General features: G+C 40.0%; 2 protein-coding genes across 2 annotated transcripts; both read right to left on the bottom strand.

The window, feature by feature from the left end:
• Positions 1 to 3,542: 3,542 nt before the first annotated feature.
• Positions 3,543 to 8,706, bottom strand: rbm15 (RNA binding motif protein 15). The gene has a single exon (XM_017722028.2). The coding sequence runs from the start codon at positions 8,559 to 8,561 to the stop codon at positions 5,985 to 5,987; it is 2,577 nt and encodes an 858-aa protein (XP_017577517.2). The 5' UTR covers positions 8,562 to 8,706; the 3' UTR covers positions 3,543 to 5,984.
• Positions 8,707 to 12,815: 4,109 nt separating this feature from the next.
• On the bottom strand, positions 12,816 to 23,319 carry alx3 (ALX homeobox 3). Its single transcript, XM_017722036.1, has 4 exons — positions 22,996 to 23,319; positions 15,733 to 16,007; positions 14,740 to 14,865; positions 12,816 to 13,661 (listed from the first exon to the last, which is right to left on the bottom strand). Exons 1-4 carry the CDS (start codon positions 23,282 to 23,284, stop codon positions 13,299 to 13,301), a joined length of 1,053 nt encoding a protein of 350 aa, XP_017577525.1. The 5' UTR covers positions 23,285 to 23,319; the 3' UTR covers positions 12,816 to 13,298.
• Positions 23,320 to 23,982: the final 663 nt, after the last annotated feature.

The following is a 23,982-nucleotide window of genomic DNA, read 5'->3' as shown; positions in this document are numbered from 1 at the left end:
ATGACAGTCTGTGGTACTTTACAGTACAGATAACTGTACTGTAAATGTGGACGATGTGATGTTCATGATCCAACATCTGATTGGGGGGAAAATACTAATAGGCAACAAAGTTTGAAGGAGATTTACAATAAGGATCATATAGTGTGCACACAGACAGAAAACTGGTCACCACTGCATCCTTCCAGCCATGGTGAAGCTCCTCCATCATCCTGGAGTGGATTCAGTGTGGCGCTCTAGGGAGGAAATTTAATAATGCGATTAATGCATGAGGTCATTTAAGGTAAGATTTATTCTCCTCTATTCTTAAAGCGTTCTTGCTGTCGCTACAACTGAAAGTGTCTGATGAACGCACTATGTTGCTACTGCTGGGGAAAAAAATTGTATCTATACTTTGTTTCTCCATCATTTGAAGATGCCAGTGCCCTTTGCTTTGTGTGAACATTTAATGATGAATGCACCAACAGAAATGGTCCAAAATGACAAAAGTTAATTTACTTTTTTAAAAGGCTGTCTAGTTAACTTTTTTCTAATAAAGTTTTTTTATATCTATGAAAGGCTATGCACTGCTTGTTACTGTTCAGTTAAAGCCACTTTCAAAACGGATCACTTCACTGTTCGACTATTTGATTCCCAATTAATAATGACAGCTTTCATTTTTAGTTTGTAAATGTCCAGAAGTTAACTGTCCTGTCTTTTCTTTCTGTCCTACCCAATATAGCAGTACCAAGTGGACTGTTATTTTCCATTCAATTAATATTCTAATTAATCTACATGTTCTAGGAACTGTAAATAGAACGATACACCATGTTAAATTATATACTCAGGAATTTGCAGACTCTGTGCCTTTTTTGACACTCCAAAGCCTTAATTTGGCCCAGACTTAACTGTATCAACTAGGACTTAAAGATTTTCCCCTTTCTATCCACAGTTTAAGTGAAAAAGTATGTGTACTGTTCATTTACACCATTAATTATTGGATTATATCATTTCTAACTAGCGTATTAATTCTGGAAATAAGACTTTCATATGCAATACGGCAAATAAAATTACCTAATGCATAGAAACATTCTCTATGATATTACAACTATATATTAGCTGCATTTATTAGTTTCAAAGATCAATGAGATTGGAAACAAACTAAGCATTCTGGAGATGAACAAAGATGCCAGCACAGTCTCACAATTTAGTCCTAAATATCAAGCAAACACTGATCTATAACTTTGTTCTCCCTAACACTCACAAGCAACCTGTCAGCTTTGACACTAAATTGATTTTATTCAGTACACCATATAGGTAAAGTTTCCAGTAAACGCTACAATTTTCACTCAACATACAAGAATAAATCCTGATAACTGCAAAAGTGCTCATCAGGAGTTTGTCTAGTTTAGAGAAATAACTGGTCTAGAAATAATACACCAAAGAAGTGACCCATTTCTATGAATAAATACTTCTGTGGTTGATGCAGCAGAGATTAGGGTCACACATAATTGTGTAACTAAGTAACAACAGTGCGTCATTCATATGAGCAACATCACAGAAGTACGTTACTGTATTTGGGCTTCCTATTGACTTAACTTGGTGTCCTTATATCTATGATTTTTAAAATATATTTCACATTAAATAGTTTGTGTTCCATGCAACAATTTCTCATTTTCACTTGCTTAATTACTGATGCTACTGTGACACAAACATATAGACCTCGGCTGCCTGATGAGATTTTATGGACTGATTGTTGCTGCATCTTAATTGGGATATTAGTTATTAGTGAAGCGTAGCTCTTCCAGGCCAGACTACACAATGAGCCATGTTAATGTTTAGTTACTTTTTCCTCTTTATACCTTGGTGATACTCAACTCAATTAACTCTATATTCACATTAAAAAGAACATATACATATCAGGATCGCCTGTTTCTACTGGGTTGGACAACATTTATGATTGTGATTAATTAAATCAAATTATACCAGAATATGGGTTTTTTGAGCATACTGCAGACTGTTAGTACTTAAAGAATCATGACCAAATCACATTTCATCACAAAAACAGCACTTTCAGTTCTATTCATGTGAACTCACTCCTAATAAGCTTTTTTTTAATGTGACCTCACTGATGCCTTTTTTATTAGTTACAACTTATTGAAACTCAGAAAAAACTAAACACTGTGCAGAGGATGCTTTCAGGGGCTCTTTGAGAGACTCTAAGATGCTAACATTAGAAAGTTTGTTCCCAGACACTGACTAAGCCTGGGACAATCTGGGACATAAAATTAACCAAACAATAACCCAAACCTGGGGCATCTTAGACAAAACACCTATGCCTAATTCGTGGCACGGCATTCCCTCAAAATAGAATGAAGCGCTGTTATGTTGGAACTTGCTGTTACTTAGAGACAAAACTGAACATTAATCAATCCTTCATTGGTCACAGTGATGCTTCCCTAAGTTGATACTTACCTTTACCAGGCAGACTTTGAGAAAAGGCCCTGGCATGAAACAAACTATCCCTACTCACCACCACCTGGCTGTCACTCACTCTACCCCAAGGTGAGACCAAGGTCCTTTTTTCTGGATCATCTGCTGGTGAGCTGCTGAAGGTGAACAGACCCCTGACTAATGAGGGAAGGAGGGGTGTCTTTCTCTTTCCAGCTGAGGCTCCATGCAAGCAAACTCCTCCACATGTTAACTTTGGTGCAGTTTGAGGAAACTGGCAGTCTAGTTAGCAACACTTGAATTTCTTTCCTGGTTTCTTCACTGATGGATGGTCAATTTAAAACTGAACGTTTACATTTTTTCACAAATAGTGTAGGACAAAACTATCAGACTCCCTTCAAGGTGAATACAACACTGAAGGCCTACAAGTGCTTTTACTTTCTATTTCGCTCTCCTTTTTTCTGATCATGGAAATCCTCTTCCTTCACTGCTTTCTCAATGTGGTGAAAAATAAAATCAATTCTGTAGGTATAAAAGGTTGGGACAAACAAACGCCTGCTCCTCTGAATTGGAAATCATTCAAATTCGGCCTTTAACTTGCAGGTGGCAGCGCTGGCAATGCAAAGCAGGCAGCAGCAGCGCGGCCAGCCAGGTTACTGCAGGCCTGGATGCTTCCGGCTGATGTATGTGTGTGGGTGGCTGGTGGTAGGCCGCGCCTTGGAGTTTCAGGGCACGAGTGACAGCACTGAAATGAAAAATCTCTGCTTAGTTGAAGGTCTGCAAAATCAACACTTCCCCTCTGACTTTGGTCGCCAGCAGAGAAGAACCTGCTACTTGTACAACACACGGTGGCAACGTCTCAGCTCTCGCTTTTCCCTTGGGGTTGGGGGCGGTTGGAGCAGGAGCTTGCACAAATAGGGCTGTTAATTAGCAAGCCGGGCAACTCCAGGCCACAAGGTTGGAAAACACTGATCATCAACAACCCAGAGCAACAAAAGTGCTTTTGCCATCGGCTCCTACTGTCATGCCTGATCCCGTGGTGCAAACATGGGTAATTTCTCTTTGCTGAGCAGAAAACAATCAATCAGCAACAATTCCTTCGAAACACAACCGAATGCAGTGGGAGATGTTCTTCAATTCATTTCCAATGAATTAATATTTCTCCCTCAAATGAAACAATTTATTGACAGCAAGACAAAATCAAATAAGTGCCACTGCACTTTGTGTGTATATGGACAGCTACTTCATAGCTGTGCAAGGTGTGAATGACCGATTCCTCTTTTTTTCTCTCTCCTTCAAGAAATCAGGTAAACACAGCACAAAGCATGTGGGTCATTTTTCCGTTTAAATATGGGAACTGTAAGCACAAAAACAATTACACAAGTGTGAAGCTGCTCTCTCAGCGAGAATACACAAACACTAAACGGAAAGCTCTTGCTCTGCATCCAAAGGGCTCCTGCATCAATTCAAAACAATCTTTTATGATTCCAGCCATGGGAAGTCCTCTGGCGTAATGGTCCTTATCTCATCCTGTGAGATATCTACTGAGGGTACAGTACATCATCCATACATATAGTTTTGAAATTCTTAATTCACAAACCAATCAATTAAAAAAATGAAATTTAGTGTGATCTTAAAATGATAGAAGTATAATACAGAAGACACCTAGACATTGGTTAATAATCAGATCAGACCCCTTACACTTCAAATCAGTTTAACATTTAAAGAAAAGGAAGATGGAAAATGTATGTTCTGGGGTTTAGGAAAAAAATGCTATACGCTACCATTATGAAATATGAAACACACTGAGCATCATAAGATGGTGACTTCCTAAAATACCCAATCATTCAACCTGAAACACACTTAAATGTAGGGCTGCACAAGTAAGAGATGAAGCAAATGCAAAATCCTAATTTTCAGGTTTACAATTAATGGAACTCACTTATGCCATTTAGTGGTACTATATTTACCAGTTACTCCCAAGCACATGCTACAACACTGACCCATTACAGAGCTTCCCAATCTTTTTTGAAAAATAACTAAGCATAACTGTTTCTGCACAGCACTTTTAATTTAGATTACTGGAAGATGCTAATCACTTTAATCTCTCTTTAAATTGTGCAGCCCTGCTTTAAGTATGATCTACACTTACATCCAAGTTAATATATGTAAGGTATATTATGGTTAGATTACAGCATTAATTACATCATAATTCAATGAACTGTTTCAACTCACATGTACCTACATGTCAATTTAACAGTATCAGTTTCCTCAATGCCAATAATGTGGCATGAATAATAAAACTGTGGCCAATGTTGACAAAGAAAATGAAGGCCACATGCATGAAATATTGCTTTTCCTGTCAAATGTTCACATTTTTTCCTTTTTTTTGTAAGTGTCCCAAGGCTGTGATTACTTAAACAAAGATAACAATAATGATAAAAGCAGTGAAAAATAGAACCTAGTGGCTGACCAAATTACCAATCTTTATCAGAAGTTATTAGGTACTCCGGGTATGAAAAGGAAAAAGCAAATGAGAAAACTGCCAATATCGCCACATTGCTACTTTTAGAATTTAAATGACCTTGAAAAAACATGTAACCTGAAGATAAGAAAGTAAACCAAATTTCACATGACCGAATGCTTCACTGTTACTATGACATTACGGTACAAAGAGCACAACAGGAATTGTATATTTTACCTTTTGAAGCACATTATGAGCTCTGTGCATTGGTCTGACTTTTAAACATTTTAAAACTAAAAGAATTAAGCCAAAAATAATCAGTGATTCATGTTATAAGAGGTCTTGGATATAATAAAATCTTTACACAAAACAATAATTTGCAGCCTCACTAACTGCTTGCCCCGTTCCACACTGATGAACACTTCAATACTAAGGTACAGTTTGTGTCTGTCATTGTATACATTAGCCTGTATTACGCAAAAATTTGAATGTGAAATATCTGTACAACAGTTTCAAAACAGGACACTGGAGTCAACATGCAGTTCTATGTGAGAAATATCTTGACTGCTGCAGGTGCCTACACTACACACCTAGGCCTATGTTACACTATCACTGGCTATCATTAAACTGATTGTTCCAAGCATTAAGTCACAACAACTCAATTACCCTTTTAAATCAGAAAAATTAATATACCTACATGAATCGATCAACACGTGTTGGCAACTGCTTGCAATCTAACAGTGAAGCAAAAAATTATAGGATTCTGAACAGAACAGTGGATTCTGGCAAATATTAAATTTTCTAATTCTATGTCTGCCTTTTATCATCCACTGTTTCATACAGCTTTGCACAAATATGAATTGGTTTGGACAAAACACTCAAGTTGTAATAGTACTCAATTATTGTAATATCAATATGAAACCCAATTCTGCTGTCAGACATTTTTCTTTTCCAGGCACTGCATTTGCAGAACAGATGACACACACCCCTTTAACCCTTTAAATTATAGTTTGCTGCACCAGGCTTAACAGAGCATGCAAATGAGACATTTTTTTTTTTTTTAAACAATGCTTTTTTTGGTGTGTTCTGGTTGTTAAGATGCTCCGCGGACGATGATCATGACCAGGTAGTCCTCTTCTGTTTTGGCAAGAGCTTTTGCAGAGGAATCTAAGAACTGCTGAGAGAAATCACAGGGCGGAAAGGCGTGAAGCACCCCCGTGTTGTCTTTATCGCGACTGCCCCCGACAGGCAGGCTGATGACCCCAGCTGCCTGCTTTTGCTTCAGGTATGACACTAGGTTGCGCAGGGGCCGCTGTGTTGATGCTGCTGGATCTGCTGAAGATGAGGATGATGTGTCCTCGGAGCTGCCAGGAACCGCTAGAAGGATCGCATACCCGCCCGGGCCTGCGACTTTGATGCGACGAGACACTTCATCCATCTTGGGCTGGTCAAGTCGGAGGCGCTGCGTGATGCGGAGCTGGGTGACCTTGCCTCCAGTGGTGCCATCGACAAGGAGGCTGCTGGCTACATTCAGGTCGCCCTCCAGGATGTGCATGCTGGCTGGGAAGTTACTGTTCTTGAGCAGCAGCATGCCATTCCAGGCCATGCTCAGCTTTCCGCCAGAGTCTTGCTTGGACGATTGGCTGCTCTTGGAACCCCCCTCAGCTCGCTCTCTCTTTGAGGGGCCTTTATTTGCTTCCCCTGCTTTGCGCTTTCTCTCAGATGGGCTTGTTCCGATGCTGGACTCTGACAAGCTGCTGCTGCTTTTGAGGCGCTTTTCCCCAGGCCCTCTGTCCAAGCTGCTGCGGCTCTCTCGTGCCGGGGAAGGCCGCTCTGTCCTAAGCGGACGCTCCGAGTCACTTAAACGGCCATCACGGCTGCTGCCTCCAGGGCTTCCCTCCAGAGAAGGGGGTTTGCGGCGCCGGGCTGCCCACTCACTGCTGCTGTCAGGTGAACACTCCAGGTGGCGCCCATCCTCCAGGAGGCGTCGTTTGCGTGCAGCATCCCTGCTAGGCAGCTCACGCTCCAGGGACCAGGGCTCTCTTGGCCGCCGCTCACGTTCTAAGTGCTCCAGGGGTTCAAATGCAGGAGTCCTTACTCGTTCACGAATGGCAGGAGCTGGCCACTCAGCTCCAGCATAGAGCTCTCTCTCTCTAAAGTGCAGAGGCGGGGGAGTCCTTTCTCTGACCCTGATCGCTTCAGGAGTGGCACGGTGGACGAAGGACTCAGTCACAAGATCATAGTGTGGCAGTGGCAGTGGCTGTAAGAACTGCTGCTGGTAGCGATGCTCTGTGTCAGCGAAGTCCACCCTCAGCCGTCTGTCTGGTCCACCCAGAGGAAAGCCGCGCATGTGGGTGCACGCTGCCTGAGCTGCATCCAAGCTTTCATACTGAATGTAAGCCCACGTGTCCCCTTTCCTGTAGTCTATAGTCCTAATAGTGCCAAAGCGGTCAAATTCCCTTGCTAATGCAGCAAGAGGAACCCAAGGTCCGAGGCCCCCAACCCAGAGTCGTGTTGTTGGAGTTGCTTTTCCATAGCCAATTTTAATAGCATTTCGGCCAACTACTTTTCCAGACATGCTGATCTTTGCTCTGTGAGCCATGTCCAAGTTTTCAAACTTAAGAAAGCCATATGTACTGTTCTGACCGCGGGTGGGCCTCTTGATGTCCACCTCTGTGATGGTCCCGAACCTGTCAAAAGCCCTCCTCAGATCGCTCTCTGTGACCGTGATGTCCAAGTTACCCAAAAACAAAGTTCGGTTGGCTCTTTGGTCGTCTTCTGGAGAGATAAAATCCTCCTCACGGAACGCGGCGGCCCGCTCGGCAATGTAAGCAGGCCTTGCTCTTGCTTCGTAAAAAGCAAACTCTCTTTCTCTTTCCAGCTCTCTGGGTAAAGGAGGAGGAGGGGGTGGAGGGAGTCGACCGAGGGCTAACTGCTGTAACCTGTAGTCTCTATAACCCAGTCCAGTCGGGGACAGGGGCCTCTGGGTGTGCAAATGTCTGTGGCCAGCCACGGCAGAAAAGTGGTCTTTCTCCACGGGAGAGCGACTTCTCCTCCTGTTCATGTACACTGCCTCTATTTTCAAAGGCCGGTCATACAGCACCAGCCGGCCTCGAGCATGTTTCGCGGCTCTGGCATCGTCAGGCCTCCTGAAGTTCACAAAAGCGATTCTCTCGTCGTTCACACGGCTAATTTTAACACTCACGTCACCGAATTTTTTGAACTCATGGAAGAGACCGTCTTCAATTTCCTCGTCGCTCAACTGCGAGCCCAGTTCACTTATTTTCAGCGTTTTGTACTCACTTTCGTTCGCAGGAAGCTGTGTTCTTTGCTCGGCGCGAGAATTGCTCCTGGCGGCGGCTTCGAGGGACAGACTCGAGTTGTGGTTCTTGCTGCTAGCGCTGCTAGCAACGGGGCTGGCGTAGCTGTGGCTGTTTCCAGTGCGACTAGAAACGTGTCCGTCAAAGTCCCGACTGTCTCTTTTGTCGCCAAGCAAGCTCCTTCTTGCCGAGCCTCCTTCACTTTTGGAGGAACTGTTGCCATTGTTGCTTCCACCAGAAATGGAAATGACCCCCATTTTCTTGCTGGTCGGGTGGCTTCCTCCTCTGTCTCGTATATCATCCAAGGCCCTTGGACGCTTTTTCACGGGCGACCGCTCTTTTCCTTTCATGTCGGACACTCTGTGACTTCGCGTCGTCTAACAAACACTTACAAAGCTAACGCGCTACTGAAATCAAGTAAATTCAGACGAAAAAACACTGTATTTCGTAAACTAACATTGCAGCAAAACAACCGCATACGCCATCTTGTCTAGACTCGGGCGTACCTCGCCCGAAGAATTTGATTGGTCTGAATTTCTGAAAGCCTCCGTTTCTATTGGCTGTTGCATATGTCAGTCAAGGACACAGTACAACGCCCAGCTGCCTTCGGCTCGTATTCACAAGACCAGCCCTCGTGGCATGCGGAAATAAGCACCGAGAAAGGGCATTTGCTCCTTTAACCACGTTGTTTATTTCCTCTGCGCAACTATAGAAACGCCTAGCGATTAAAATCGATTATTTTCCATATAAATCTCACATAGGCTTCATAAAACATATAAGCGTGGCTGTATTTCACATGCAAACCATTTGACCTTTGCAAGAGGCGATGCAGCGTTCATGAAAGTGGGTGTAGTTCACGTCGTGTTCAATAGATGTCGCTGTCTGTATTTCGTACAGGTCCAGAGGCGTAAAGAGACGTTTTTAATAATACAAAAATCTTTAAAATGATAGATCATAACCCCATACTAAACTCACCTTCATTTGTAAATTTAGTTAACCTCTAACGAATTACGATTAGCAATGCTTCCATAGTCAGCAAGAGGTTATATATGTTGGCCTATTTTTACAGGTTAAACTGCTTAAGAAATACCTTCTCTGTGTTTTGGCTTGTAGTATTTGTATATCTAGCACAGTGCAAGAGGTAAATGCCTGGATGTATTATTTCAGATAGCCTGTAAACTGGCTTTTTCAAATTAAACATGCTTGACCATCGTATTCAGTAGGCAGTATTTTTACAGTGCAGTGTTCTTTATTTCTCAAGCAAAATTGAAGGCCATTTTGACCTATATTAATAGATTCATAGAAACCGGCTTATCCAAGGTCTACTGATATGCCTGTATATATTTTTTTATATTTCAGATAGCCTGTAAATTGGTCATTTGGAGTTAGGCATACCCGAGAGTTTTGTTTAGTATGTAGGATTTTTTTTACAGTAGTGTTCCTTAACTGTCAAGCAAAAATGAAGGCCATTAAACCACACTGACCTATAGATTCATAGAAACCAGCTTGGCCAAGGTCCTAATCTGGTCCTAACCTTGAAGGATTTCCAACAAAAAGCATCACATATTGATACTTCTTGTCTATTCTGATCAGCTACAGTCCAGAAAGTGTATGTCTACACTACAGCCTTCACTTAGTGAACTTTCTCCCAGTAGGGAAATGGAATACGATGTCAATATATTCCCGAATATAAACAGAACATATTTGAATATATTCTCAGCCTAGGTCATGTTTGTATGGGGCTGCATGCATCCTGTTAGCTCCAGCTTGTCCTATACTTCCTTTGCTTGGCTTGTCTGTTTAGTGATTCTTATGGGTTTTTTTTTTCTTCCCTACTTTATCTGCTTATCTCACTCACTTAATCTGAGACCGAATCAGTTTGCCTGTGTGGCTGGAGCAGGCCTCACTGTCTCGACGGACCAGGCTGGAATTCTAAGCTGTGGGTGTGGAGAGTGTTTCTGACAGCCTCGCTCTCTCTGCTCTATTGGAAACACATGTCAGCTCTCACAAAAACACAACATGGTATGCTAGACTGGCACTTAATGTAGTCCAGTGCTGCTGTCATGCTGAACATACAATGGAAAGAAGCAGTAACAAATGCTTGCCCCAAAGCAATCCTCCATCGCTCCTCACTTGGAGAGTCGGGTGAAACGAAAATGGCTTTGAACAGGTTATAACTGCAGCTGTTTAGTTTTTTTCATTGAGGCGAGAGCTACATCTCAGGCATTATCTGAATTAGGCTGACTGTCCTGAAAAAGTGGCTGACAGGGCTGGCATGCAGTCATTAGATCCAGATGGAGCTGTCCCATGCAGCACCACATATTAGGCCTTGTCACATCTGCTGCGTGCTACCTCTGCAACTATTAGCTGGTCTGGATGAGGCTGCCATGACTGTTAACATAGTTATTTTCTACACTGAAAAAGTGATAATTGGATTGCCTTGATTCAAGTATGTATGCTATTTTTAGATTAACAAAATATCGCTGCTGTCGGAAGAAAACTTTGTATCTCCATTTTTGTTCGTTTTTCAGTTTTTGATGTAATCTGAAAATGCCTGTTGTCCTTTAAATACTGTGTAAATTTCATAGTGAATGGACCAAAAGAACCAACCCAAAATGAATGGGAAAGATGTCTGATTGACTTACATTAAAAGTAAAGTATGTTTTTTCCTTCTCCTGTAAAGTTACCATTTTGGAGATACAAGGTTTTCTTCTGACAACAGTGATATACAGTACAGTGCAAAAGTCAGAGACCACCTTTCATTTATTTCCAAAACAGCCATTAAGTAAAAAGTTATTAATTTTTGAGAGTAAAAAACAAGAATTGATCTAAAAGAAAACTATACAGAAGTCTCAAAAGCAAAATATAATATCACATTTTTCATTAGTGTGTCCAGCCCTACATTTATTATAGCTTGCTTTCTTTTCGGGAGGCCATTTTTTTCACACCTCCAAAGTTCAGTTTTAGAAGTTGGTTGCATTTTCTCCCTCTCACAGTCCAAGTAGTCCCCAGTACATTCAGTGATGTTGAGATCTGGACTCTGGGGTGGGCAGTCCATTGTTCTGAGAACACCAGGAGCTTCTTTGTCCCTTTTCATCTGTCCTTTTCTTAGTAACAGCTTTTTGACAGCTATACATCCCTTCAGACTTCAAGCATTGAGTTGTCTTCTCACAGTGGAAGGATGGACAGAAACATTTTTTTCAGATCTGAAGCAAGAGTGGTGCTTGATTTTCTCCTCTTTCTCAACGATGAAAGCTTTGAGTGCTGTTAATTTTCTCCATATCTTGCATTTTTTGGACAAGTGGATTAGCATATCTAATCTCCTCAAAAAACATTCTCAAAAAATGTATAACTTAATTTTAATGGATATTAAATAAATGAAGGGTGGTCTCTGACTTTTGCACAGTCCTTTATTACATCAACCCAAACATTGCCAAAAGCCAATATGCTGAAATACAAAAATGTGTGCATGTAATATATTTAATGAATCTGGAAATATACACATTTTAATGCTTTACTTTTCTTCTGTGCATATCCCTTTTTAGGTATTATTTACAAAAACAGCAGTATGGAATCAAGCAATAATTCTTATGTAAGCCAGGATGCACTAAATATAAAATGTTGCTCATATTTTCCAAATTTGGATGTGATAGCATCATGCATATTTCCTTCAGTATGGGTTGTACTTTGCACCTTCCAATAAAGCACCCATGAATCCATTCTTATTGTAGAGTAGGACATGTCAGCATCCATCAGGCCTACAGTTCCTCCCTGCTAAGAGAAAGCAGTCTTGTGTTGGCCTGCCACGATCATGACATTTTAGCTGATGACTGATTACCATGTAAATAACTGTTTATTGTATATAACTGATAAGGTAAAAGCCCAAAGTGACCAGATTGGCTAAGTATCATTCTTAATTCTTAGCTGTCCATACTTAGTAGCTCCCAACTAGTGCAGAAACGCTGCCATCTAATGTCTCAATTTCTGCTTTTTTTATCTGCATGCATTTGTCTCAACCCAACTGCTGAAATGTCTTTGCTATGATGTAAACATATGGTTGAGAGGGGGATCAAATGTGAAAAATAACTGAGATCAGGTTGTTGATCAATAATTGTGATAGGCTTTGTTTTGTGGTTAATGGGATGTGTGGAAAGTGACCCTAGAATGCATCATCAGTATTAAGTGTGAGGGGTTGTGCTTGTTCAGTTGAGTTTGCATTAGCAGTGCTGTCACTTACTGATGATACATTAGCAGATTTCTAAAGGCTACTTAAATTACAGCAGGTGCACACTTCTGCGTTTTACACTGCTGAACCACTGTAAAATAATACAGTCACAATATCGCTATGGAGTACACCTGTCGCATACAGTAAAGTACAGTAAAGGCTAAAACCACTAAAAATATCCAGAAATTGTACAAATTATGTGGTGCGTGCAGGAATACCATATGCTGAATGTTGACGATTTGGCAACTGGTAGTCTACTGGAAAAATACCAAAACATGGTTATGGTGTATTATGTGTATCTGTGGGTAATAGATAGAGGGAAGCAAATAAACAGATTTTTGCGCTGACAAACGCACTTTAATGAAAGTACACTGTTTCCTCTTCCTCCAAATTAACAAATTAATGAAGTATAAAAAAGATATAAAAGCCATTCATTAATTGTCTTACTACTGTAAAAATTCAGCATACACTGAACACATGAGATTAGTCATCTTTTTCATCAGTTCTTATAATGTTTATACAATTATGCTCAATATCAAAGAATACATTCCTAAACAGTCTTTGACATTAAGGCAGGATTTCTGGAGCACATATTTATAAAACACTAACAGCAACCAATTACATGCTTCCGTATGGAAACATACTATTAAAACAGCATATACAGAGCATGAGGCACTTTTCATTCATATAACAACTGCAAACGTAGGAAAAAAGGTATAAGCAAATCTGTTCCTCACACAGGATGGACGGTGAGCTCTGGGTCTCCAATGTTTGAATTTCTATGACGCACAAACACGCCAGTGTGTATCCAACGATCACTTGTTGGCTCAGTCATTTCCTAGCTGAAGGCCCAGCCACATGGTCACGTTGGCCAGGATAAGAGGCTGCCAGGGTCTTTGGTCTTCATGCGTAGGGCCACTAGACCTGAAGGCTTGTAGTCAGACTCGGGGCCTGGCTCGAAGGAGTGGGCCCCCAGGCCCCCCTGAAAACTGTGCAGGGAGTAGAGGCCGTTGATGCCGGGGTGGTGTGGGTGAGGATGGTGAGGAGGATGAGTAGGGGATGTGGACATGCTCATTAGGCCAGGAAGGTTGCCGTGGGGGTGGGAGTGGGGATGGTGGGGGTAAGGGGACATGCACGAGGAGGACATGCTTTCTGTGCCCAGGACGCAACCTCCACTGGCAGTGCCTCCACCTCCTGATCCTGCTGACCACAGGTTACTCTGCATCTGTGAAGTAACAGAAAGAGATGTTTAAAAGAAAAATGTATAAGATTTTTACCCAAATGTAGTCAATCAGCCAAGATGTGTTTGGTGTTTGAAACATGCTTCTTAATTTTAAAATGTAAAGCAACTTTATACTCTTTTATCAGCGTGCAAACTGCATGCCTATTTCACCTGCCTCAAGCAACCTCAGACTTCCTTATGTATTTTCTAACAATGTTTGACATACTGTCATATGTAAAAAATATGTGGAGTAGTTGTAACAGTACTAGCAGTCATTTTCAAGCCTTGTGTTCATAACTGTTCCCAATCATATAGATAATATTATGTCATACAGTGCCAGAAACCACACAAGCAAGTCTAATTGACTTTATTTATCAACCATGTCCCTGAGTTGTGAAGCAAACGTCAGATACCAAACATGTCTTGATTGATTAGTTACATTTGACGAAAAGGAAAATTATTTCAACATTTACATCATAATATGAGATAATGATTCCGCACATGAAGCTGTGGTGCACCTCATTTTAGGCATTATTGCCTGTCTAGACCCTTTGCTCAGCTGATGCAGGGTTACTGCTTCCTCCTAAGATCAGCTCAGATAGTGCAAGTTCATGTTCTTATTCATCTCCTAAACACAAACGGCATTCAGAGAATATGAAGGAAGCAAACTTGATAGGTATTTTGTATTTGTACTGTTATTTTCATTTACAGCATAGTGCTATGTGTCTTGTGCTATATAAGTAAAAATGTATTATTATTGTTGTTGTTATTTTTAATAACAAAACAACAAATATATTTAATTCAATCTTTAAAAAGTGCCAGCTAACATATATAGATGTGCCTGCTGGTGACCACACATAAGACCGTACACATGAATACGCTTTGTTGGTCATTTTTAACTATATAACTAACTTTTTAACTATATATTTAACTATATTCTTATTTAGTTTTAGAAGTTTAGTTTTAAGCTCACCTAACTTTCAAGGTCTTCTTTTATGATACATCATATAAAACAATTGTACTGCATGTAAAGCCATTCTAAACTCTGCGATGCATATACAATATTGTGTGCATGTTGTACCTGGTATGTATCGGTGCGAGGGAGGAGGGAGATATCATATGTAGCAGCAAAATGGTTTCGCACTTCCTGCATCTTTCCATAGCGTTCCCGCTTCCTCCATTTTGCCCGTCTGTTCTGGAACCAAACCTGTCAGAGTCAAAAGGCAGAGGATCATGCAGATACTTTCATATGACTATGGCTATAAAAATGGACAAATATTCACCGTTCCCCTGGGAAAGTGAAAGGAGTGCATTTTAAAACTTACTTACGGCACAGAGTTGAAGGCAATGCTCTGCATTTGAGAGCAGATTTACACTGTTTATACACTACAGGACTTGAAAAAATACCTGTACAGTACATTTTTTCTGACATTGTTCAGAGAACAGCAACAAAGAGAAATGATCCTTTTCCATCTTCTGTGAGCCTGCTAAACTAAATATTGTGGTATACTGCAGTAACTTAAATACACTGGTTCCCAATCTTGGTCCTGGAGAATTATTGTTTGTGAAATATAGCAATTACAGTGTAACAGTAAGAACAGCGAAAAAACAAAAACACTGTTGTCACTATTCATGCTAAAAATCCATTACAGTGGTGTTGGCCTGTACACACCAAGGATCCGGGAATTTTCTCAACAGACCACTAAAAGCTGGACATATGTAAAAGTGCTTCGTGTTAGACAAATACGGAGATGTTTATTCTCCTTTTATGAAGAAAGCTTTTTGGGCTAAGGTCCCTGTGTGTATTCATAAGAGGACATTCTATCCAGCTGTATAAGGCAATTTCACTCTTACGAAAAGCCATAAACATCTAATTTAATACAGCACTTAGCCTAGATTTTTTTTCTTTTAATGTTTTCTAAAGTATCATTTGGGTGTTTTTCTTGCTGGAGCACACCTAGTCAAGCCCTTTGTGAGCTGAAGTGGTTGTGTTAGAGCAGGAAAAACCCTACAATGAGCAGGGATACTCCAGGACCAGGTTAGAGAAGAACTGTTGTAATAGATAGCATAATACCTGCACACGTGCTTCAGTAAGCTCAGTCCTCAGGGCCAGCTGCTCACGCGCATAGACATCTGGATAATGCGTCTTCTGAAAGACTTTCTCAAGCTCCTCCAGCTGAAAGGTGCTGAATGTGGTGCGGTTCCTTCGCTTCTTGTTTTTGCCTGAAAGGTCGATCGAGTCCACGATGGAGTCTCCCTGGTTTAACCCGCTTGATGGCTCTTTCAGTTTGCCACAGCATTCTGTATCCAGGACTGGATAACCCAAAGGCTTGGACAAAGACTTCTCCCCTACAGACAATAAACAATACGGACTCATCATACTGATCTGTATAAGACTTGGTTCTTAAATTGAAAGTGCCTAAATGTGGGTCCATGAGTCTAATAGGTATTGAACAATAAGTCTTGAGATGGTTGCCTAGTGATAAGGCTGCTATTTACTAAGTTAACACACTTAAAACAACTACTAAGGTAAACTGACCCCAAGCAACAGTTGACATCACTTGAATGTCAGCTCTTGTGTGAAGGCAACATCAGAATAGTATGGCATCAAGTTTCAAGTTTCAAGTTTATTTGTCATTTACACAACATGTCAGGATATTCATGCATTGAAATGCTTGTGGTGAGGCTCAGGTTATCACGCTACAGAAAATAAACAAAGTAAAAATAAAAATAAAAATTCAATACTGAAACTGAAATATATTAAATGTACACAAAATATAGAAGGGACCTATGTAAGGGGGGAAAAGACCTCTCTGCTATATCCAAATATATTTATATTACACAAGAGATAATCTGTGAAGAACATATATACATTTTAAAGTGACTTAAGTGACTTAGTGCTATTGTTATTTAAAGCGTGTCACTGTTATATATAATTGTTATACATACTGTCTATAACATTAAACGAACTTCTGGAGATGCATGCATAAAATGTTTCTATAATGATGATAATACTTTGCAATTTGTAACGTTTCAGCTAATTGGTAGGACATTTTAGATGTGTCCAGTCTCTAGAATGACGAACAGCGCTATAGATGATTCTATAACACCTAAAAATGCTGTTTAACATTGAGACTGAAGTTATACTAAAATGAACATCAAGAACACCAATTTGAAAAATGTTAATCATATCGCAAGGTGGATAACTTATCAAGGAATTACTGTAAAAATAATGATTAATACTAAATCATAACAGTACATTATTTATGTAAATTCTTAAAGTTTTTAATAAAACATTAAAACATCTTCTGGTGCTTAGCTTATAAAAAATCCTATTAAATCTACAATTTGTACATAAATAAAATAACAACAATTATAATTATGACAGGTAAATATAAACTTTGGACAGATAGCGTGTATCAGATTTGATAGAAAAGTAATATTATCTTTAACTTTACAGAAAAGTGAATAACTCAATGCACTACACTATAGAAAGAGAGAAATGAGGGAAAGGGAAAAGAAGATGTTGTTAGAAGTGTGGATAGCTGCAGACAGTGTTTTCCTTATTGTTAAAAACAGTTTAACATGGCGAGTTATAAACAGGATGCCAATAGACTTTAGTCAGGAGATGCTAGAGAGGAAGCAGCCTTGAGATGCAGCAGACTTTCCTTTATTCTCCTTTGGCCCAAGCACTTAGCAGATTTGAAGAATTAGAAGAATTGAGACCAAGTGACTTTCAATAATGAACCAAGTAACTTTTGGTTCTTGGCTCACATTAAAACAAACACTTCTAATATGATGCATTTTATCAAAGCAAAGATGTCTTTGCATACATTGAAATTAGAAAATGAACGCATTTAGATATATATTAAGTCTATACTAGATATTTACTACAAATTTTTGCGAGGGAAACTGCCTCATAATGCCGAACACAACATGAAGAGCTTCGTTCCAAAATACTACATATCCATTTGCTACAGTTTTAGATATGAGCTTTTGAACATAACAGCTGATGAATAAAGGATTATTTCTCATTTTTACTTCTCAAATAAAAATGGCATTAATTATAATGTAGCAAAGATAGTTAGTGCATATTTAAAGCTCACTCCCAACTAAATATATCATGGAAAAAAGAAAACTCTTGAAAGCATTCTATAATGCATTTTGGCACAAAACCTCCTATCCACATGCACAGGCCTTAGACCAAAAATCTCGCTTCAGAAAAAAAGAACATGTTTGTCTAACACACAACACTTTTTTGCACCGAGCCAACATTTAGTGGTCTGTGGAGAAAATCCCCCCACCTAGATCTTTGGTATATACAGGCCAACACCACTGTATTGCAATTTACACAAGAACAGTGGCTAACATTTAATGGTTTCTACTACTCTGAATGTCCTACGATTTCACAATATATAAGTCATGAAACACTACATGGAGGATTTAAAGTGATGTGCGGTATGTGAAGGTTCATTAACTTGAATTCATTTACAAGTTATTGTTAGCGTAGTACAGCAAAAAGGGTTCTATAAATTGTACCAAAATAGATTCTATGACTTGGAACAATAGTAGAAGCCTTTTTTGTGTAAGATAGAACTATTTTGAAAGGTTCTTTGAAGAATAATTTACAGCTTCTCCATCATACAGAAGATCTATTTAACTGTGTAAGGAATCATTTAGGGATTCAAACAGCTGTTGTCAGGATTCTGTATTTAATCATGGCTCACCTTTTAAGAGCACAGCCTAAACCAAATGTTCACTCTTAAAACAAAAAAAGAGATTCTTCAAGGCTTCGTTATTTACAGAACAACGACAACTCAAAGAACCATTCAAATGTTTGAAAGGTTATTTGCCAATTTAGATTTTTTTTTTTTTTCTCGAAGATGGAGAAACTTGTTTGGTCCTACGTAGGGCCCTTTTAGTAGTAGTATGCCGTTACATCAGGGAAATAATGACTAGATGCAGGAATCGTCTACTAAAATCCAGCTTTAACAGAAGCAAAGAATTGCACACTTAAAAATAAGGGTGCCAAAATTTTCCTTTTGTGATGCTTTTGAGGAACCATGTTTGGATCATTAAAGAACATAATGTTTTAAAAGAGAAAAATGAAATGAAGTGAAAATGTCAGTGAAACTTAAAAAAATAATTGAACTGCAGTGGAACATGGAACAATTATGTTCCATAAGTAAAGTTACTGAAGACGCACTCTTAAGTGTACTGCCCCAGCAACAGTTTAGGAACCTTTTCTTTCTAAGAGTCTATCAGGTCAAAACTCCCCGACTGAGGTTTGTTAGGTTTAGTTCTTCTCGTTTTTGGCATCCTTTTAGTTTAAAATGAAATATCATTTAAAAGACAATTACCAAACAGTCCAGGTGCTGAACCAACAAATCTGAATAAAATTAGATACAAAAAAATGAATAATGAACTATAGGTCAATGACTAAAATGTACATGTACAAGATATTTTTCTTCAAAAATATACTTTAACAAAAGTAAAACTAACATTTTAAAAATACTGTAATATGTAACCAGGCATGATAAATGAAACTGAGTGAATGTGACTAGTTACTACTCACGCCAGGCCTCTATGTACCTTAAACTCTGAGAACAGCTACACTGTAATCGACAGCCGTATGATGTAGAGTCCATGTGCCAGCATCATCTGCTTGTAATTCATATGAATTAGAGTGAAATTAGGATGTTTCTGTTGATATTAGTAACATATGACCTTGAAGGCTGACTTGTCACTGGGCTGTGCGCTTTCAAGTCCCATGGCCTCCATAGAACAGACAAGTAGCAGAAATGGATGAATGAATATCTTTTTAAGTCAATCTTCTGGTAAACAGAGGGATGCATTCACTACACTGAGTTATCTGTCAAGACCATTTAGACTTGACCCTCTGAGAGAGTTCAGGCTGAAAGAGCTTTTCACTTCTCACGAGCTAAAAATACTGAATACAGTTTTGGGGGAAAACGAAAGCTGCATGCAGCGCACTACAGATTGCGCGATAATCTGTCCAGATTGTTTCTTTTTTTTCCAGCTGTGGCTGTTAGCTTTATTAAATAAGCTTGAGAATTATGGTCATAATTTGTAGTTAATGAATTATGGTCATATTTTTTCAGCTGAAGTTCACTGATTAGTCAGAAAAGCTCAATTGCTTTGCAGCTTTTCGACCCCAACCTCCAGAAACTTTAGCCAAAAGACAAAACAGGAAGAACAAGAGTCCTCCTAAAGCCAGAGAGCCTGTGGAGGCCTCTCAGTTTTTTACAAAGCCAGTGTCATGTTCATCTTGGCCTTTTCACTCTATTGCCCAATAAAAAACAGAAAAATTAGGCCATACTGTAAGACACGCCCCGAAATGACTGGACTCTTACTCCCTCAGATGGACCACACTGAGCAAATGTGCTACAGTCTTTAGACTAGTGTGTGGTACAGTTAGGCCTGAACGATTTGGGGAAAAATATCTCATTTTTCAACTAGTACTGCATCTGTGATTAAATGCAGTTATTTTCTATAAATTGAATAAATCTGAATTAAATTTAGATTATATGAATAACATATTTATGAATAGCATATTGTTAAATAGTTTTTGCAACTTGAAATTTAGGTACAATGTCACTTAGTAGGCTTACACTTCTTTATGGGTACTTTGCTTGGAGGTGAAGTTTTAGCAACTCAAAATTTGGGACAGAACCTTTCTACTATGTGCAGGTTATTTAAACTCACACTCGCACATCTCATTTACAAGTTCTTTAGGGAAATGAACAGTTTGCTATAACTTGCCCAACTGAACACGGAAAGTATTTGTAAATCATATGATGAGCTGAATCGGCCAGGTTAAAGGAGGGAAAACGGTGAAATGTGCAGGACGGTGGTACTCCAGGACCAGATCTGAGAACCAACGATCTAGGCAGCCAGATTTATTCATTTGTTTTTTCCTCAATGGTTTACTTCAGATAAACTAAACCTCTGCTATTAGAGCTGAGCGACCTTCCTTTGACAGATTCCTAGAGATTGTAATTTAAAACCAGAGGAAGTGACTGTTTGTGTTAGGAGCCTGTCACAGTGCAGTCCACACAGGGTGACACTTTCAGGCCTGAAGAGCTGAGGGTCATCCGCCAAATACTGCGGCTGTTATTGGCAAAGACACGGAAGAAAAAAAGAACAATATTGTTCCAAATGATAAAGGCTTCGATCCAGCTTAGAATCTGATAAGACTTTTAATTTGCCATCTAGAAAAAGGGAGAAAAAAAGAGAGAAAATGAAAATAAATCAGACCATTTGAGGCCTACGGAGTGACCCATTTTAGCCTGACTTTCACTCAGTCTCAGTTCAAATGGTTCAGATTGGTCTGTAACTGCTCCATTTAAGGTCCCTGAAGCATATGGAGTGTTTTGAGGACAAAATTAAATTCCATGACATTTCATATCATGATGGGCCTGTTTTCATTCAACGACCTCCTGATGCAGGGAGCACAGCCTGTTAAAACAATGGCTTAAGCACATGGCCCATGTATTACAGCGGCACTAAACTGAGCTAGCGCTATAGCTCGCAGCTGTAAAGCTCTTCAGTTTAACTGAACGGGGTTATTTTTCAGTTTAACTAAACGGGGTATTTTTCAGTTTAACTAAACGGGGTATTTTTTTTAACCGTGACGCGGTTTACTTGTAAACATGAGCAAAAGTAAAAAAGTCAACATATATATTTGAGAAATTGTTAAAGATTAGAAATATCTATGCACGCTATGAATGATATATCTCCCTGCATAATAAAAGCAGACCTACCTCATACTGATGAGGTATTTACCAAAAATTATTCATTAGTAATTCCAAAAACGTCGATATTTTGTTTTATTTGACGTTTTTAACGCCGCTAGCTAATGTTTGTAGCTAATTCACCTCAGAAAGGGGCTCATCACCCAGGAAGCAAATTCAGGTCTCGTAAACTCACAGCAGGCCTTTAACCACATTTCCACACCGACAAAAGCTCAATAAATTCACGTTTAGTTCATTTTCAAAGCCTCCGTTTGTTGGCGGGGTCGCCTCAAAATGGCTTTCTAGCAGGCGTTTAAACTTTGTTGACCAGCTGACGGCAATGAGCATCATGGGGAAGATGATTTAAGATTAAACGGCCTCCGGTGTTAAAGGGGATTTGGTCGCTGAGCTGTTATTAAAGTTATTAATGGATTATTACATTATAAAGTATAAACGGGCAGTGGGAGGTCTAAAAGAGCGAAACTCTCAGATTAGCACGAGCACCGTCACAACTTCAGCCTCCTAGCAGGTTCACACAGCAACACTGACAGGAACTTCGTGCAAATGAATGGACGCGCTCCGTCAAATCTAAACCCAGTTCACAGGCGTTTTTATAGGGATTTAATCTTCAGTGCTGCGGAGTGGAGCCTCGTTTCGCGCGGTACACTGTAAAAAAGACTCTTCCTCGTCAGGAAGGTTTTTCTTTGGTCTAGTCCTTTTAGAGTGACGACGTTAAGCTGCTGAGACGATGCACATCTGGAATTTACAGCGTGTTTAATGTTGGAGTGTCAGTGAAGTTAACATGATAAGACGTTATAGGCTTCTTTGTTCTTGGAGGAAAATAAACGAATCAGTTTTACTGTATGTTTTACAGCGTGTTTCGTTCGTACTTTATAGCGCGCTCGTAAAAACTGCAATAACATTAGAGAGGGTGAAGCATGAAGAAAGCCTTTGGCTCTGATTGCATTGCATTGTGAAGCTGTTACACCTCGTATAAAAAGCCGACGGTGAATTAAAGGAACTGCGCGTTTCTCGTTCATCAAGGATGGAAACGTACCGTCAGCGGTACAACAGGTCCATTTGTGAACCTTAAATAAGTTTTCCCAGTGTCCTGCCCCAGTGACAGTTCAAATTTAGACGAAATGAAACTGTAGGTTTAATGTCAATCTTTATTGTTATTATTATTATTATTATTATTATTATTATTATTATTATTATTATTAGCAGTAGTAGTAGTAGTAAGAGGTAATATCAGAATGTTACTGCTTAATATTATTATATGGGTATATTATTACTACTTATTATTATCATTACATTTATTGTTTATTATGTAGATATATTAGTAATAATACTAGTAATAGTAATAATACTTTTATTTTTATAGTAATTACTGTTATTGTAGTTATTGTGGCTGCTGCTTCTAATGATGATGATGATGATTATGATGATGCTGGTAGCCTAGTTTTGTATTGTGTACTTAAATAAGTCTGTTTAGCGTTATAGTTGTTATGTGCAGTGCCTGGTTGGTTTTTGGCAGTTCTTCTCGTCTTGTCGTCTGTCTAGTTTGCTTTTTCTCCACTCACCCTCCGAGCTGTCGTGGTAAAAGGGGCTCTTGCTGTTGGCTGTTAAGCTCCTTATTCGCTCCTCCTGAGCGCTCGGCGCGTACTTGCTGTGTTTGGCTGGAGAGGAGCGGCTCAGGGGGAAGTCCGGCATGAATCCAGACCGCTGAGGGAGACCCTCACAGGGGAAGAAGGAGCCCGAGCCCGAGGAGGAAGAAGAGGAAGAGGAGGAAGGCTCCACGGCCGAGGCGGGCTCTGGAGTGCTGCGGTGATGAGGAGAAGAGAAAGGCAGACAGCTAGTGTCCGAGTCCATGGCGCAGACGGAGGAGCAGCGCGCGGGGAGATAGATGGAGGGAGCGCGCAGAGAGAGAGAGAGAGAGAGAGGGGGAGAGAGAGAGAAAGAAGATCATTTGCTTTTTTTCGCTCTCTCTCCACTTCTCCATTTCGAGTGGGTGGGATTTAGGAGATCAGAAACAAAGAGCCGTGAAACAGGGGGGGGGATAGAGCGGGTCCTGATCAAATCCGCCAAGAATCCAATCACGTGTAGATCCTGTCTGTCCGTTAGCTGTTTAATTTCTCCACCATATTCAAGCAGACACGGGGTACCAGGAGGCTGAACCGGGGGGTTAACTGCGCGGAAAGAGCTGCCAGTTATTTCAGAGCGAACCTGCGCTGAAGACCTTGAACACGGGCGAGCTTTTAAAGAGCCCCTCACTTCACTTCTAATCTGAAAAGCTTATGTAAAACAGTGACCGAACTGCTACTGAATCACCAGCAGAGAAACCTCGTCAGCGCGCTGCATCACCGCTGCTCCTACTGCGTATTAGTGTTATTATGCTGTAGATATTGAAGGTGAAACATGACAGACTGCAGTTCATTATCATTCATCTGAGCTCTATTAAACACAGTGGAGTGCAATTAAACCTAAAGCACTGAAAGCTGCTGAAGGGGTTTATGCTGCAGTGCAGAACAGCAGAGCTCAGCTTTCAGACGAATTCAAACAAAATGAAA

The sequence above is a fragment of the Pygocentrus nattereri genome, chromosome 28 (genome assembly GCF_015220715.1).
Source record: "Pygocentrus nattereri isolate fPygNat1 chromosome 28, fPygNat1.pri, whole genome shotgun sequence".
Classification (NCBI taxonomy): Eukaryota; Metazoa; Chordata; class Actinopteri; order Characiformes; family Serrasalmidae; genus Pygocentrus; species Pygocentrus nattereri.
The sequence above is the reverse complement of the archived record's forward strand: the minus strand, read 5'-3'. Positions and strand labels throughout refer to the sequence as shown.